Here is a 16,036-nt window from a genome sequence, read left to right as displayed (position 1 = left end):
AGGGCCAAACCAACAGTACTGAGGAGAGAGGGGCAGGAAGTGGGGAAGCGCAGCCAGTGAAGGGGGCTCCTCTTCACGGACTCCTGGCTGGAAGGGAAGGGGCGACGTGAGATACAGAGCTGAGAGGGTTCTTTGAATATGGGAGAAACTGGAGCCTCGGGGAAGGAGACACTGAAGAAAGCTTGAAAACACAAGAAGTGTGTAAAGGAATGGGGCCAATCCTGCACACCGTATTGGAGGCGTATCTATTGCAATGTTTAAAAAAATACGAAAGACCAATTTTGTTGAAACAAAACCAAACCTCAAAAAAAGACAGGTGGCAAATTGGGGAAAATAACTGTATTTATAGTCTAAATACTGATACATGAAGAGATCTTAATGAAGCCACAGGAAGAGGTGGACTCTGCTGCTTCTGGCCAAGACGGAATCACAGGGTCCACATTTCCCTCCCAGCTTAAACAAGTTTTTAATAAGGAGGAAAATGCCCTGGCTGGTTTGGCTTAGTGGTTACATCATTGGCCCAGTGACGGAAGGGGCCTGGGTTCTATTCCAGTCAAGGGTATGTACCTTGGTTGCAGGCTCAATCCCTCGATCCCCCGCCCTGGGCAGGCTCATGCAGAAGGCAATCGATCAATGTGTCTCTCTCACATCAATGTTTTTCTCTCTCCCTTCCACTCTCTCTGAAAAGCAATGGAAAAAAATATCCTTGAATGTGGATTAAAAGAAAAAATTTAAAAGGGGGAACTACATGAAATCACAGTTTTTGGCCAGTTGGAGAGAAAGCTGAGCCTAGGGAGTCCAGACCACATACCATAGCCCGGCATGGCTCTGAGCGGAAGGGACAGAGATGGTTCTCGCAGGCCGTGTCAGGTGGGGTTCCCAGGGCAGAGAACCCGAGAGGAGCCAGGCGCGGAGGGCAGCTGGGTCTTCCGCTGAGCGTCGGTCAGTGCATGTTGGGCAGACAGCTGGAGGCCGGGGACCCAGAATTATAGGTGCTGGGCTCATCTCCACCACAAGGCGTCCGAGGAGCCCGGCGCAGCTTCCATCCTTCATCTGGTGAAAATGAAAAACAACACAGAGAAACACACCCTGTGGCTTTCCTGGCTCAGGCCCAGAGGTGTGGCCACTGTCACTCGCATTCCAGCCTTCCATGGGTGAGCATCCAGGCACAGGCCACACTGAATAGCGGCAAGAGCTGGAAAAGGCCGGTCCTGGCCTCAGAGCCACTTCCGAGATCAACTCGGGACAAGCGCGGGTTTTGTGTGTGGGATTAGTTTAAGGCTGCAGATCGCCGTCAAGGAAGGTGAGAGTCTCTCTCTGTTACCACGGGAGCTTAGGCTAAGTGCCCGGCACCTTGCTCTGAGCTGTAACTACCTGCTTGTCCTGGAGGTATGAGAGGTTTCCTTTTTCCTTGGGACAAAGGCGATTGACTGGCACGGATGGCCACCCAGATTACCAGGTGAATGTACGCTGGACAATGAAAGAATGCAGAGCCAAAGACGCTGTCCTCCGGCTTGAGACGGTTCCCGCTGACCTTGAGAGCGCGCCTGGAAGGAGCGTGCCTGAGGGGCTGCGGGAAGGGCCAGGCTCTTCCCTTCCTCTGCCAGCTCACCAGTGCTTCCCGGGCGCCACAGTCTGCTTTCACAGCTACTCAACAACAAAACTGTGTCCTCTATGTCTACGCTCTTCGACATGATTTTCCGGGTTGCAGGAGATTTTCTTTTTAATCTCCCTCCCTCCAGCTTTTTAGGAACAATTGGCCAAAAACATGGTTGTATTTATTTCACCGCAAAGAGGTGTTAATCCTTGTCCTTATGATCCCAGTTTTGAAAAGTGACACTTTTACCCACCCATCCTCTTTGAAAGGTTAAGATCCTCTCGACTTTTTTCAGTCTGTATTTTCTGATTTAAAAAAAAAAAATTATTTATTTTTTTGCAGCTTTTACGTATTAGTTGTGTAACCTCGAAAAGCGACAATTTCTATTATCTTCTTCCTTGGAGAAACCGTACGCCCTCGGGCGACACTGTTTTATGTCAGAGCTGGGCATTTACGGATTCCTAGTATTTTCGTGAAACTTCTAGTATTTCGGTTGGGTGGACGGGATAGAGCCCATGCCTTCGAGACGCTCCCAGACCCGGCGGCGCGGGGGCTTCTGGGAAAGAGAGTCCGGGTAGTTCTCACGCTGCCCCGGCTGGGCCCCCCCGCGGGCGGACTTCCGGCGCCTCGCGCGCCTGCGCGCCGCGGGCTGCGTGCGTGTTCGCGCAGGCGCACTGCCGCGGCGCCGCCGTGGCTTCCGGTCCGTGCCCAGGTCACCGCTGGCCGCGGAGGTTCCCAGGCTTCGGCCTCGGTTGGGCGAGGATCCCGGGGCCCGCGGGGCCGGACGCCGTCGGGTCGGGCCGCCACCCAGCGGGCGCGGGGCTGTGCGGGCCAGGGCTCGCGCGGGCGGGCGGGCCGGCGGGCGGAGCCTGGAGCGGGGACCCCGAGGCGGCCCCGGAGCCGGCGGGCCAGGCCCGAGGAGCTGGGCGGCGGCAGCGGCGCGGCCCGGCCCGTGTGCATCGCGGCGGCGAGGCCCCGGGAGGGACGTTCTCCTGCGTGAGTTTGTCCCGCGGGCCCCGAGCCGGCTCGTCGGGGCCGCGGCCTTGGGAGGCGCCGAGGCGGGGACCCCCAGAGGGAAGCGGCGGAGCCCGGGAGCCTCGGGGCAGGTCGGCGAGTCCGGGCGGGTAGGTGGCGCGTCCGCGGCCCCGGGGCCGTCCTGGGTGTCCCGCCCGCGGTGAGCAGGGCCGGGGGCCTCGCGGCGGGGCCTCGAGAGTGCGCCGCGGGGCGCGTTGACCTGGGGGACTAGCGGGGTCGCAGGCTTGGCTTGAGAAGGGGGGTGACTTGTCCGAGGTGTCCAGGCCTGTAGGTGGGGTTGCTGACCGGGCTCAGGCTCCCAGGCCAAGTGTGGTGCCCGCTGCATTACCGTTAACTCAGTTTCTTAACGAGAGAGCCTTTGAACAGCAAACTCACTTTGTGCAGATAAAGACTTAGCCCTGTCCCTCTGATCTTAGGTTGTTAAGAGTTAATAAGAACGTAGTTAACTGTAACAAAATTTACTTATTTATAAAATATATATATATCTTGATTGATTTCAGAGAGAGGAAGGGAGGGGGGAGATACAAACATCAATGAGAGAGTCATTGATCGGCTGCCTCCTGCCCGCCCCCGCGGAGATCCAACCCACAACCCGGGCATGTGCCCTGACCAGGAATCTAACCGTGATCTCCTGGATCCTAGGTCGATGCTCAACCACTGAGCCACGCCCCTGCCGGCTGAGCAGAATTTACTTATCTTATGCAAATTATGGAGGATTGCTTCAGTAGCCTCTGATGTTCATTCACTAATAAGAAATGTATCCCCTCAGTCACCACATAATCATCTGGGAGTTACAGACATGTAACAGGCGGATGGAGCTCCTTCCTTATCATTCTTGCAGTCACTTCTGAAGGTTTAAAGGGACAGTCTCGTAGAGGTGTCTTTGATGGAATTTCTGGGTGAGTTTTTATGCAGGGGACGTACTTCCTTGGCAGGCTAGATCGTTCCCAACTTTGCTGCCTGTGTTTTCCTTTCCCAGGTCTGCCTCCGCTTTCACAGTCTTCCACATTTTTCCAAGAGCAGCAGAAAATGAATCAGTCTCTGGTGAGTTTTCCTGGCTACGTATTTATTACCTAGTTTGTTTTATAATACACCTTAGGAGGCGAAGAGTTCACACTTTAAAATGGGAAAGGAGACCAGATCAAAGATATGCTCAGACAAAACAGAAGCGGCTCAGCACCAGGCATTTCTTTTGTGTTCATATGTGTAGACAGCATTGACCAGCAGAAAGACTTTTTTCTCATAGGTTTTAACAATTTCGTTGACAGTCTCACTGTAATTGTGACTAGCCTTCTAAATGACCAGCCCTAAGCCATGGACATTGGTGCCCTGAGCCTCCTGTAAGCCAAGGGCATACTGACCAGGGAGCACTACGTGCATGTAACTTTGTTGGTGACAAAAACGTTGTCCCATGGGCACATTTGTTTTTACTGCTTGATCCAGGGATCAAATGAGGACCAGCTGGATTTACAGCCCTCACCTGTCAAGTCTCCCCAGATTTCTCTCCGATAGTCTGTTGCGTTGCACAGCAGACCCAGCAATGACATGTCTGGCAGAGATTCCTTATTTCTCATTCATGTTTTCTCTGGCAGCCTGCAGTCTTGGTTCTGTCCTTGCCCCTCCCCAAACCTGACCTGGTAAAGGGCCCTGTTATCTAGCACACAGACCCGTGGAGGTTCACCAGTCCTAGCTGTGACCACTCCCACCTCGCCCATCTGCAATCTCCTGTGTTGGTTTCTGTGACAGATCTTTCCTTGGGTATGATTTTAAGAGGCAGTTCTTTCCCTCAAGGAACTTCTGTTCTCCTTGGGGGAGGTAATTCACAGGAGTAGTTGTGGGAGATCACGGGTTCCCCGGTCAGTACATGGGAAGCTCTGCAGTGAAGGTGAGCACAGCCTTGTCGTCACTGTCCTGTCGGAGTGTGTGTCAGCAGAGGGAGCGGTGTAGGTTGGATGAGGCAGTTTGTGAAGGCCATGAAATGACTGGGACCTGAGTTGCTGCAGAGGTTGGTGAGGTGCTCAGAGAACCGCATGAGGCAGACCCTAGGTGCCTCCAGAAGTGCCAGGAAGAGTTGTTGCTTCTTCAGCACGAGGGCCTTGTGCTAAGGAGCATGAGAGGTGGGCCTTCTACTGAGGGGCAGTGAAAGGTGTAAATGCAGGTAAATGTGACATTAAGTGAAGGGCCACCAGTGCTAACCTGAGTGTTGGAACCATTTTATTGGGAAAGTGAGTCATCTGATAAAAAGATGTAGAAACTACTCGTGAATGGCATGAAATGCAGGGGCGGGGTGGGGGTGGGTGAGGCAGTGAGCCAAGAGGACTCGGGTTTCTAGTGAGAGGTCAGATGAGGAATATGATGTGGGCTGTTCTGGCTGATCCTAGGCCCCAACAGTGTGTGGGTAGGCTTGGGATTTTTCTTAATCATGAGTGAGGTTTGTATCTTTACATATTTAGAAGCTTTTTTCCCCTAGACTATTTTTTGAGCAGTTTTAGGTTTACAGCAAAGTTGACAGACTGGAGTTCTCATATGCCCCTCCCTCTCAGGTCCCTTATTGTTACCATGTTACTTAGTGTGGTACTTTGCTACAATTGAAGGATTGATAGCGATACATTAGCATCTGAAGTCCGTAGTTTACATTAGGGTTCACTGTATGGCTTAGGTTTGTACAAATGTGCAATGATGTGTATCTACTATTACTGTGCCATACAGAATAGCTTCGGCTGGATCCTGAAGTCCCTGGTGCCTCCTGTTCTTCCCTCCCCGGCCCCTGACAGCCACTGATCTTTTTACTGTCTGTATATTTTTTCCCTTTTCCAGAATGTCAGATATTGGAACCATACAGTATGGAGCCTTTTCAGACTGGCCCGCTCATGTCTACTGCTGGTTTTTCTATCATGATAAAGTTTTGTTTTCTTTTGCTTTTCTTGCTGACTTATAGTCTTAAATGCTTATAAATTTTTCCAGTTTGGGTCATACGAGTAAATATTTTCTTCCAAGTTTGTCTTTTTACTTTGTTTTCCAGGATTACCATATAATTCTGTAATATTTTCATTTTGAGAAATTGAGTACTTTGTGTTTTTTAAATTTCTCAAAATGAGCTAATTTGTATGGGTGGAATTCCTAGTTCAAGAGCACCCTCCTCAGTGAGTACTGGGTGTAGTGTCTTTGGTGGTGGTGATAGTGGTGGTGGTGGTGGTGATGGTGGTGATGGTGATGGTGGTGGTGGTGGTGATGATGGTGGTGGTGGTGGTGATGATGGTGGTGGTGGTGGTGATGGTGGTGGTGATGGTGGTGGTGGTGGTGATAGTGGTGCTGGTGGTGGCGGCAGCCGCGGCCATGAGGAGGAGGAGTTCTTTCACTTCTGGCTGATCTCAGTCTCCCCTCCCTGGCTCTGGAGTGCCATGCCAGTCACTTTCTTCAGACAGGCCGAGCAGGTGATACTGACTCCTGACTGGAGGCTTTGTGTGTCTGAGAGTCCTTTTTTTTCCTGATGTGCAGGACTCTGTTGCTGGCTTGGCTCCAGGAGGTGCCCACTGTCCCCAGTGAGGCCTGTGAGGTCTCTGTCTATTAAAGTCCTCTTCGGTCTTTTGTCATTCACAGTCCTCTGGGGGTACCCTGCCCCCATCTTTGCTAATGGAATTCCCATGCTTCCTCCCCTCCTGGCCAGTTGCCAAAGGCCTCTGGGAAAGGTGAGGAGCCAGCATGCCCCTCCCCCACTGCAGGCGGGTGAACTGTCTGCAGGGAAAACCAGCTCTGGGAGTGGTGACGGAGATGGCCACACGGCCTGATGTTCTGGCCTGTGTGACGGTATCTAAGCAGCTCAGATTTCGTCATCACACAGCTGTCTCTGGACAGTAACTGGACTGAGGGGTCCTTTAAAACCCGCCATCGTGGGTTGGTCCCTTGTATAACCTAAAATCCTGCAGTTCTGGTTGGTTTCTTAGTTTGTTATACAAGTTTTCTGAAACCCACTTTGTTAAAGTTAAAAGGGCCTGTAAAGGTTCCACTTTAAGCCAGAGTAAGAACAATGTGATTTCCCTTCTTATGCATGACCGTGAATGTGGGCGAGCTATTGAGCATGCTGCCAAGTCACACGCGGGTGTGGAACAGTCACGGTACAAGTAGCAACCGTGCATTACAGATACCAGTGGTTGCTGACAGGCCTTGTGGTGAGCCCTGGTCACATCTGCTGCAGGCTTACTCGGGCAGGAAAATACAAAGTGAGGCCCGGTGCTGCCGGGCTTGCCTGTTGCTTTGGTAACTGGCAGACATTGCACACTGGCTCCTGTAAGCTTGGGAGGAACAGGTTTGGACAAGAACAGCGGGTGAATTCCAGGCATGTTGAGTTTGAGATCTGGGACCTATGCTTCAGGAATTCAGGAGGGAATCTGGGCCAGTGATATAAATTTGGGAAATGTCAGATATAGATGGTAACTAAAGCCAGGAGGCCAGACAGGCCCACCGTCAAAGCAGTGAGTGCAGACAGCAAAGAGTACAGGATGGCTGGCAGAGCCCCGGGCCTCCAGCTCGCGATGAGGAGGAGCCTGCGCAGGAGTGGCGAGAGCAAGAGCAGAACCAACCCTGTTCATGTTCTGGAATCAAGACTGAGGAGCAAGTGCCCCTCAGGCCTGTGCTCCTCAGGGGCAGGGCTGTGTCTGCCCATCTTTGTATCCTCAATAGCCGGGAGTGTTCCTGTCTCCCAGTGCAAGACAGCGCTGCTTTTTCATGTACTGAATGAACTCTTCTCAGTGTGTCTGATGGGTTTTTTTCCTTCCACAACCTGTATCATAAAAGGGATACAGTGTTCATGGTTGACTTTACTTGTGAGCTTGAGAAGCTCTTGTCCCCAGATGCCTTGTCCGCGTCGCCCAATTCCCATCACTCTGCTATTCCAGGAGCCAGTGTCATTCAAGGATGTGGCTGTGGACTTCACGCAGGAGGAGTGGCAGCAGCTGGGCCCTGAGCAGAAGACCACCTACAGGGATGTGATGCTGGAGACCTACAGCCACCTCGTCTCCCTGGGTGAGCAGAACAGCTCTGAGTTGCTAAGACGTACAGGATTTCCCTCATGTTTACTGACTTTGAATTTGATGGGACACATTTGAGTCCTGTATTTTGGGCACCAGGCAGGGCATTTTGGTCTTTACCTCCCCAGTGAATGGTGCTAATTTGAGCCCGGCTCAGGTGGGCACGTCAGTTGTGTAGCTCATAAGGCAGCACTTTCTGCAGACAGCGGAGATCCGGAGCCCAGCAGCCAGCTCAAGTTCTCTTTTATTTCTGTTGACAGGGTGTCACATTGTCAAACCGGAAGTAATCATCAAGCTGGAGCAAGGAGAAGAGCCCTGGAGAGGAGGAGAATTCCTGCTTCATAGTCGCCCAGGTGTGTGAGGAGGCAGCGAGGAGGTTACTACTGACTTGGCAGTGTTCTTCCCAGGAATTGTTAATGGTCCCAAACCTTTAGAAGCGACTAGAGATAGTTACCTGTGTGCTTCAGCTACTTGACTCTCACTCCCAAAACTTCTGTTTGTAGAGCTCGCCCATGCTTACCTCCCAGAACCCAAATGCAGTCACTTTTCTTCCTCTTAAACCGTTTTCAGTGACCCACTGTATAGATTTGTTTTGAGACACTCATAAGTCTGTTACCAAAAGGTAACTTACGTGACCTTATGTTAGTACCTTCCTCCTTCTTTACTCTGCAATGCCTCAGGTGTGTGTCTGTCCCCATTTCACTTGTCACTCTCTTTCTTTGAGGTGAGAGCCCAGACCCCTACCTGTGCCTCATCCAGTAGGTTCTGTTCACCTGTGTCGCGTGCACCTGTGCTACTCATTTTTCTGGACCTCCGGCTCTTCTGAGGGTGGTGACAGCAGGAACTGGGTCTCCCTCTTTTCCTGAGTGCTCATCATCTCATCTCTCTTATTTCCTGTTCTGTCCCCAGTGCCTTCATCCTGTCCTGTCACAGCAGGTGCTCAAATTCGATGTATAGAGAGGAACTGGGGTTCATTCACCCTCCTGCCCCTCCCCTCCACAGACGTGTCTGAAGGATTGCTTCCTCCTTCAGGGGTTTGTTCTATAAGGGCTCCTCCTGCCTCAGGTCTCTGGGGTTTCTGTTCGTCTGTTTTATGTGCCTTGCCTGCCCTGTCCTCCAGTCCAGTGCTTCCTGGGCAGCACCCCTTTTCTACTTGGATTTGAATGAACCTGTGTTCATCTGAAGTTCCAGTTGATCTATCACTTGTCTCATAGGATGAGCCTACAGTGACTCCCTGTTAATTCCTAAAGGGACTTAAATTCCTCATCCTCTAAGAATCACCACAATATCAGCCCTGTATTGCCTGGAAAAATCCATTTTCAGTTGTTTCCTGAAACACTGCTAAACTCCATTTATTCCATATTCCTAAATGTGTTCTGTTCACATGATCATTGCCTCTACACAGCTTTGCGTTTCAGTGGGGTGCTTCGTTTGGCCACATAACGCATTCTCTAAGTCGGAGCTAAAGTTTTCAAACCCTCCCCTCTGTGGAGTTCTTCCTGCCAACTCTTATCCTTACTCTAATCTCCTCTTTCTCAACTTTGACTCCACTCATGGCGATACCTTAAAAAAAAGTTAGGTCTGATCAGGAATCTGTTATTTGATAGCAGATATTTTTTGCTTGAGGCTGGATTCCGCTGCTGGATTATAATCCTATAAAGAAAAGAGTATGTTCTCCCTCGCCGCAGTATGTACATATAGTAAGTACACAGTTATTTCTCTGATTATCTGAGGAGCCAGGCAGGTGGCAGAACTTCCTTGTCCGTCATTCAGAAGTAATTTACAGGTAATTATGTCTGAGCCTGCGTGTCTAGGTCCATCCCCATGTATCCTGCAGGTACTTGAAAGATACCTATATAATTCAGATTAAAAATAGCTTCTCTGATTGCTGTTTAGGGTTCAAAAGAAATAAGAAATAAAGTCATACTTCCTAAGAGATAGGTTTTGATTAAGAAAAAAGAGCAGAGCCATGTGGAGTTATCTGAAACTTGGCATCTCACATGGGATGATAATGTTCCACTGCAGGGCTAAATTGCTGTGCTAAAAGGGTTGTATGGAGAGTAATTACTTTCAACTTGAAGGGAAAATGGAGGTACTGGCAGTGAGAAAGGATTTGAGAAGTGTTTTCTTAAAGCATGAAAATTCCCTGCGAGACCGGTTTAGAGTAGATGAAGGCTGGAAGTCAAGCAGACTGAAACAGCAGGAGCAGAGGCTTGGGGCTGAAAGTGAGCTGGGCATTGCTGGTGCCACAGCAGTCTCAGGACAAGCTGATAGACAGGGCCTTGGACTGTGATCTGTCTCTCACACTTGCTGTGAACTAGCATCATGGAAGGTGCCAACCCACCTCCTCCCAGACTGATTCCTCCTTGGATATATCTTATGACTCTCTCCCTGTCCAGCAGATGGGTTAATTTTTCTGGAGGAGGAATTACTTTTGTAGACTAGTATAATCCTAGTTTGGATTCTCACTGTAAATGCAGGTGGTAGAAAGTATTCTTTGCCAGATTTTCCTCCTCCTTTTACTGTTGCTATTTTGACAATGGACTCATGGAAGCTGTAGGTTTTGATGTGGATGACAGCAAGTACAATAGTCAAGTTCATCTAGAAATTTGTAAGATAAATTAAAAAAAGGTCACAATTTTAGGAGCAAGTTGAGGAATGTGATTTTTAATGTTTGTACACTAAATGAAACTCAGGAGTAGGGAAGTGCTGTTTGCATTTAGAATTAAGTTACAGTGCTATGTAAAAGACAAGTTTAAGGAAAATGTCAGGAGATTGAAAATGAATAAAACAATTGCTAAACTTATTGAACATGTATTTTGTGCCAAATGCTACTCTGAGCACGTGATATTAACTTCTGTAATCCCACCACAACCCCACGAAATAGGTACTGCTGTCTCTGTGTTGCCAGTGGAGAGTGCTAAGTCAGAGGGCAGTTTCATAACTCGCCCTAGTCACCTGCCAGGGTTCATGCCACATTGTTCATATAGGAACAAGTAGAGTTTCATGGTCAGAATGAGTTCAGTTTAAATCATAATCGTTAGAATAATTAAGACAGACATGTTCTGTGGTCTATTTTACACTTCCTGTTGGACATATCTGTTCCTGGGACTCTCGTTCCAAGAGGAATAGAATTAGAATTAGAGCCCTGGTTACAGGACTATTACTCTAAACACCAGGAGATTTAGTGTCAGTTTACTTGGCACTTCTTTGTGGAATCTGAAAAAAAAGCTTTGGAAGGACCTAGAATAGTTAAAATGCTACCACAAAAATCTTGAGTATAAGGTGACTGTGCCCCAGACTGTGATCTGTCTCTCCCAAGTTGATATGAAATGATGCTGTGTGAAGTTCTGCTCCTCCAAAACGAATCCATCCTTGGAAAGATCTTCTGACCCTCCTGTCCTGCACCACTCCTTGTTGCTCTATCACTGGACCCCATTTGCTGGAGTTCTCTTGTGTCTGTCTCGTCAGTCACTCATCTGGCATCCTGTGTGATGATCATTGCTCTGTGCTTCTATTTTACCTTCTATACTCAGTTTTGAGCAAGATCTTATAAAGTAGTAAAGGTCAAAGGTGCTTGTATTTTTGTTAGTTTATTTTCCCTTTTGTCACCACTGGGGGGGGTGTGAGTGTGTGTGTGTATGTTTATTCCAAACCAACGAATAAGAGGAAAAAGTATGCATGGAATTATTTTCATTTGTGAAGTTAGCATGTGTGCCACAATGAAATGCTTCTGTGTATCTTATTCCATATCTTATGTAGGAAAATGTACAAAATCTGGTTCATTTTGCCTCTTTTTAGAAGTCTGGAAAGTTGACCTGATACAGAGAGTCCAAGAAAGTGAAGACAAACATTTGAGGCAAACTGTATCCATCAACAAAGCCCTGACTGAAGAGAGAGGTAATGTTCTTGGTAAGACTTTTAATGTGGAAACAAACCCTGTTCCTTCAAGAAAAATATCCGATAAATGTGACTCGTGTGAAAAGAGTTTAAAATCCATTTCAGAATATATTAGTAGTGACGGAAGCTATGCAAGAATGAAGCCTGATGAATGTAGTGCCTGTGGGAAATCACTTCTTCATGTGAAACTTGAGAAAACTCACCCAGGGGAGAAATCTTATGAATTTAATCAAAATGGGGAAGCTTATACTCTAAATGAAGAAAGTATTTATCAGAACATTCATATTTTGGAGAAACCCTTTGAATATATTGAATGCCAGAAAGCCTTTCAAAAGGATGCAGTTTTTATTAATCCTATGGAGGAGAAGCCCTATAAGTGGAATGAATCTGAAATAGCCTTTCTCCAGATGTCAAACCTCAGTGTACACCCAACATCTCACATGGAAATGAAGCCCTATGAATGCAGTGCATGTGGGAAATCCTTCTGCAAAAAGTCAAAATTCATCATACATCAGAGGACTCACACAGGAGAGAAACCTTATGAATGTAATCAGTGTGGAAAATCCTTCTGCCAGAAGGGAACCCTCACTGTACATCAGAGAACACACACAGGGGAGAAGCCCTATGAATGTAATGAATGTGGGAAAACCTTCTACCAGAAGTTACACCTCATTCAACATCAGAGAACTCACTCAGGAGAGAAGCCCTATGAATGTAGTTATTGTGGGAAATCATTTTGCCAGAAGACACATCTCACCCAACACCAGAGAACACATTCAGGAGAGAGACCCTATGTTTGTCATGATTGTGGAAAAACCTTCTCCCAGAAGTCAGCTCTTAATGACCATCATAAAATTCACACAGGTGTGAAGCTCTACAAGTGTAACGAATGTGGGAAATGCTTCTGCCGCAAGTCTACTCTCACCACACATCAGAGGACACACACAGGAGAGAAACCCTATGAATGTAACGAATGTGGAAAATTTTTCTCTCGGTTATCATATCTAACTGTACATTACAGAACTCATTCAGGAGAGAAACCTTATGAATGTAATGAATGTGGGAAAACCTTCTATCTGAATTCAGCCCTCATGAGACATCAGAGAGTACACACCGGAGAGAAACCATATGAATGTAATGAATGTGGAAAATTATTCTCCCAGTTGTCATACCTCACTATACATCATAGAACACATTCGGGAGTGAAACCCTATGAATGTAACGAATGTGGGAAAACCTTCTACCAGAATTCAGCCCTGTGTAGACATCGAAGAATACATAAAGGAGAAAAGCCCTATGAATGCTATATATGTGGAAAATTCTTCTCTCAGATGTCATACCTCACTATACATCATAGAATCCATTCAGGAGAGAAACCCTATGAATGTAATGAATGTGGGAAAACCTTCTGCCAGAATTCAGCCCTTAATCGACACCAGAGAACACACACTGGAGAGAAAGCCTATGAGTGTTATGAATGTGGAAAGTTCTTCTCTCAGATGTCATATCTCACTATTCATCATAGAATTCATTCAGGAGAGAAACCCTTTGAATGTAATGAATGTGGAAAAGCCTTCTCGCGAATGTCATATCTTACTGTACATTACAGAACTCATTCAGGAGAGAAACCCTATGAATGTAATGAATGTGGGAAAAAATTCTATCACAAATCAGCCTTCAACAGCCATCAGAGAATCCATAGGAGAGGGAATGTGGATGTACTTGATGTAGGAAGTTTTCTCTGAAGTCAGACCTCATGCTACATGAGAGAACCCTTTCAGTGTACTGTATAAGAAACTCCTGCCTTTGTTAAGTCAGAGTTCACACAGGAATGTGGACCTGTCTCTGTGCATTAGTCAGACTTGTAGATGCAGAATTCACAGGGTAGAAACCACAACTGCAACAAGATACATGGCTTGTTGGACACCAGACTGTACAGGAGTAAAATGCATAAACAGGTAGGACGTATATACACTTCCATGGAGTCAAACTATTTCACATATCAGGGAATTCATACTAAGAGGAGAATTTGTCATTCTACGGAATGTGGAAAATCCACTCCTCTGGAAATTATTAATACTAAAAGTTATGTTTCTGCTATAATATTGAGCTTTTTGTAAAAAAACACACAAACATATCTATGTTGTGAATAAATGTGCTCCTTGTGTAAATAGAACCTGTAAAACCAGATAGCTGATCAAGACTACAACACAGCCACATTAAACTCATGTATACGTGAGTGTTTCCTGAGCATGTAGGCCTCTGTTAGCTTGCTTTTTGGGATGGTACATTACAGGAATTGTATGTTCCTTCGGAATCACATTTGAAAAGGCAGTGTATCCTTATTGGAATAATTTCTAAGATGTGGTAAGATTACCTCTTTTAAATAGCACAGCCATGTTAGTTCTTAATATGCATTGCCACTGAACTACTTTGATAGGTATGAAGTATGCTTCTTGTACTCTTTCCTAGCACTTACAGATGTACTTTATCATTGTTAATGAACTAAACCTTCCATAAAGAAGTCAGTGTTTTTAATAATGTTCTTAACTGTATCCGAGTCAGCAAGAGATAGAAATGTATGCATAAATAGAAAACTGCATAGGTACTTTTAAATTGTTAATGCCAGAAGTCTCCAGTAGTGAGAAACAACTGTAGTATTCATTGAACTCTATACAGTTTAAAATTGTACTTAAAATATTCCCATTTTTATCTAATTTTTTTCATATACTATTTTTATTTGGATGCCTACACAAATGTAAATGTGCAGACCACCATACTATGTAACTTTGGAATTATCTGTGTTTTTATTTGATATGATAGTATTTTTAAACATCGTGCTCTACGCTTTCCTATCCCCGAGTGATTGAAGAACCCTTCACGTGGGTTTGTGGCAGACATTGTTGAGTATTCACCTCATCACTTGCTCCTTACTGTTGCTGGCAGAGCTTGGGTATCCATTTCTCCTAATGGAACGGGATAAATCCTGATCTCTTTCAACCAGTAATGATAATCCCTTTCTCATTACCAGCAATGCAGTGGTCATGGGACCCAATTCTAACACATACACAAAGGAGATATCTGACAGATTATTTTGGAAAAAGATTTCCTCAGAGTCGAGGAGCCCTGTGAGGCGACATGGAATCTTGGTTGACCGTTTCCGTGCTGGGATGTGATGCTTGGTTGTCTCTCAACAATGATGTATAGCTGAAGCACGGCAGAGCACAAAGACCGGAAGGACCAGGCCCAGATGGGGCTGCTGAGCCACTGGACCAGCCAGCCATGGAGCCACTTCAATGCTCGACTATTTCTTCTGTGAAAGACTCGATTTATTTTTCAGCCAGTGGATTTGGGTTGCTCTGTTAGTGATAACTGAAGCTACAGAGTTACGCTTTTGTAGGAGTTATACAGCTGAGAAGTGGACATTAGTAGGTCATTTATTTTGAGGTGTTGATACAGAGGTTTATCTTATTTGCTGTAAATTTTGATGTAAATAGTTTGAGTATTAGAAACAATTAAATGTGTCCATTTCCTTGAATTGTTACATCATTGACCTAAGGACCTTTGGGACCTGATATAATCTTCCTTTCTATAACGCACAACTTAAGTTTTCTTTAGGTTAATTTATATTATTCATGGATCGTTGCTACAATGTAGCTGACAGCATATGGTGTCAGGAAAGGACCTACTTTTGTTTGCCCTCCAGTGGTTAGCCTGATGTCTATGTAATTTGAGTAATTTGCCCCTCACCACTGAGATGAGTGGCCACGTTTTTCATTATTTCACCACTCATGGCCCCTTCTGTTGCTAAGCACTCTCCCTCCACGTCCTTCTAGGTGGTTGTGACGGTGCCACATAACAGGACTCAAAGGTCTGGTGGGTTGTAGAGTTTTGTGTAGGAACCGTGTGTTCACAGTACATTTTTTGAAATGACATTTACTGGGGTTTCCCGCCCTCGTGTGTCATCATTACAGCTTAAATGCACAGTGTGCATTTTAAGTAGGCTATCTGACAGGTGTACCTGGCTTACAGCACCCTGTTCCTCCGATGGAGCCCTGCACACACGGGCTGGTGCGTGGGAGTGGTCCTCCACTGCCCCTTCAGTAACCCAGGCACGGAACTGTCGGCTTCCCAACGTCCATGTCGTGTTGGTACATCGCTGAAGTTGGCGTGTTCCGATTTAACTGGCCCTGTTTCTCTTCTTCCTTAGAGGCGCTTAAAGTAATAGTTTTTCTCAGAGTTGATGGAATGGCACATTTGAAATGGTCTGAGTTATCTGGGCCAGCGTGGCAGACACACAGGCCAGAGTTGGTGATTTTGAAAAAGCTCCGTGTGGGCTGGGTCAGTTTACCTATTGGGCAGCAAGAACTGCGAGCAGCTGAGACACGTGAGTACTGGCTTCGTAAACAGAGGGACCTCATAATCCGTGGTGTGAGCAGATTAGGAACCCTGCGGGATTTTCATGGGCTGAGCCAGG

The 16,036-nt window shown here is 46.8% G+C and overlaps 1 protein-coding gene across 2 annotated transcripts; it reads left to right on the top strand.

Annotated features, from left to right (window-relative positions):
* The first annotated feature begins 3,043 nt into the window (after positions 1-3,043).
* ZNF12 (zinc finger protein 12) lies at positions 3,044-15,176 on the top strand. 2 transcript variants are annotated; one of them, XM_016213637.2, is made up of 4 exons: positions 3,044-3,676; positions 7,528-7,654; positions 7,920-8,012; positions 11,461-15,176. In XM_016213637.2, exons 1-4 carry the CDS (start codon positions 3,542-3,544, stop codon positions 13,302-13,304), a joined length of 2,199 nt encoding a protein of 732 aa, XP_016069123.2. In that variant the 5' UTR covers positions 3,044-3,541; the 3' UTR covers positions 13,305-15,176. The 2 variants fall into 2 exon arrangements, with proteins under 2 accessions (XP_016069123.2, XP_016069122.2); XM_016213636.2 differs by lacking the exon at positions 3,044-3,676 and having other exon boundaries at positions 7,130-7,654.
* Positions 15,177-16,036: the final 860 nt, after the last annotated feature.

Source organism: Miniopterus natalensis, chromosome 4 (assembly GCF_054644295.1).
Source record: "Miniopterus natalensis isolate mMinNat1 chromosome 4, mMinNat1.hap1, whole genome shotgun sequence".
Taxonomy (NCBI): domain Eukaryota; kingdom Metazoa; phylum Chordata; class Mammalia; order Chiroptera; family Miniopteridae; genus Miniopterus; species Miniopterus natalensis.
This window is presented reverse-complemented; position numbering and strand designations above follow the sequence as displayed.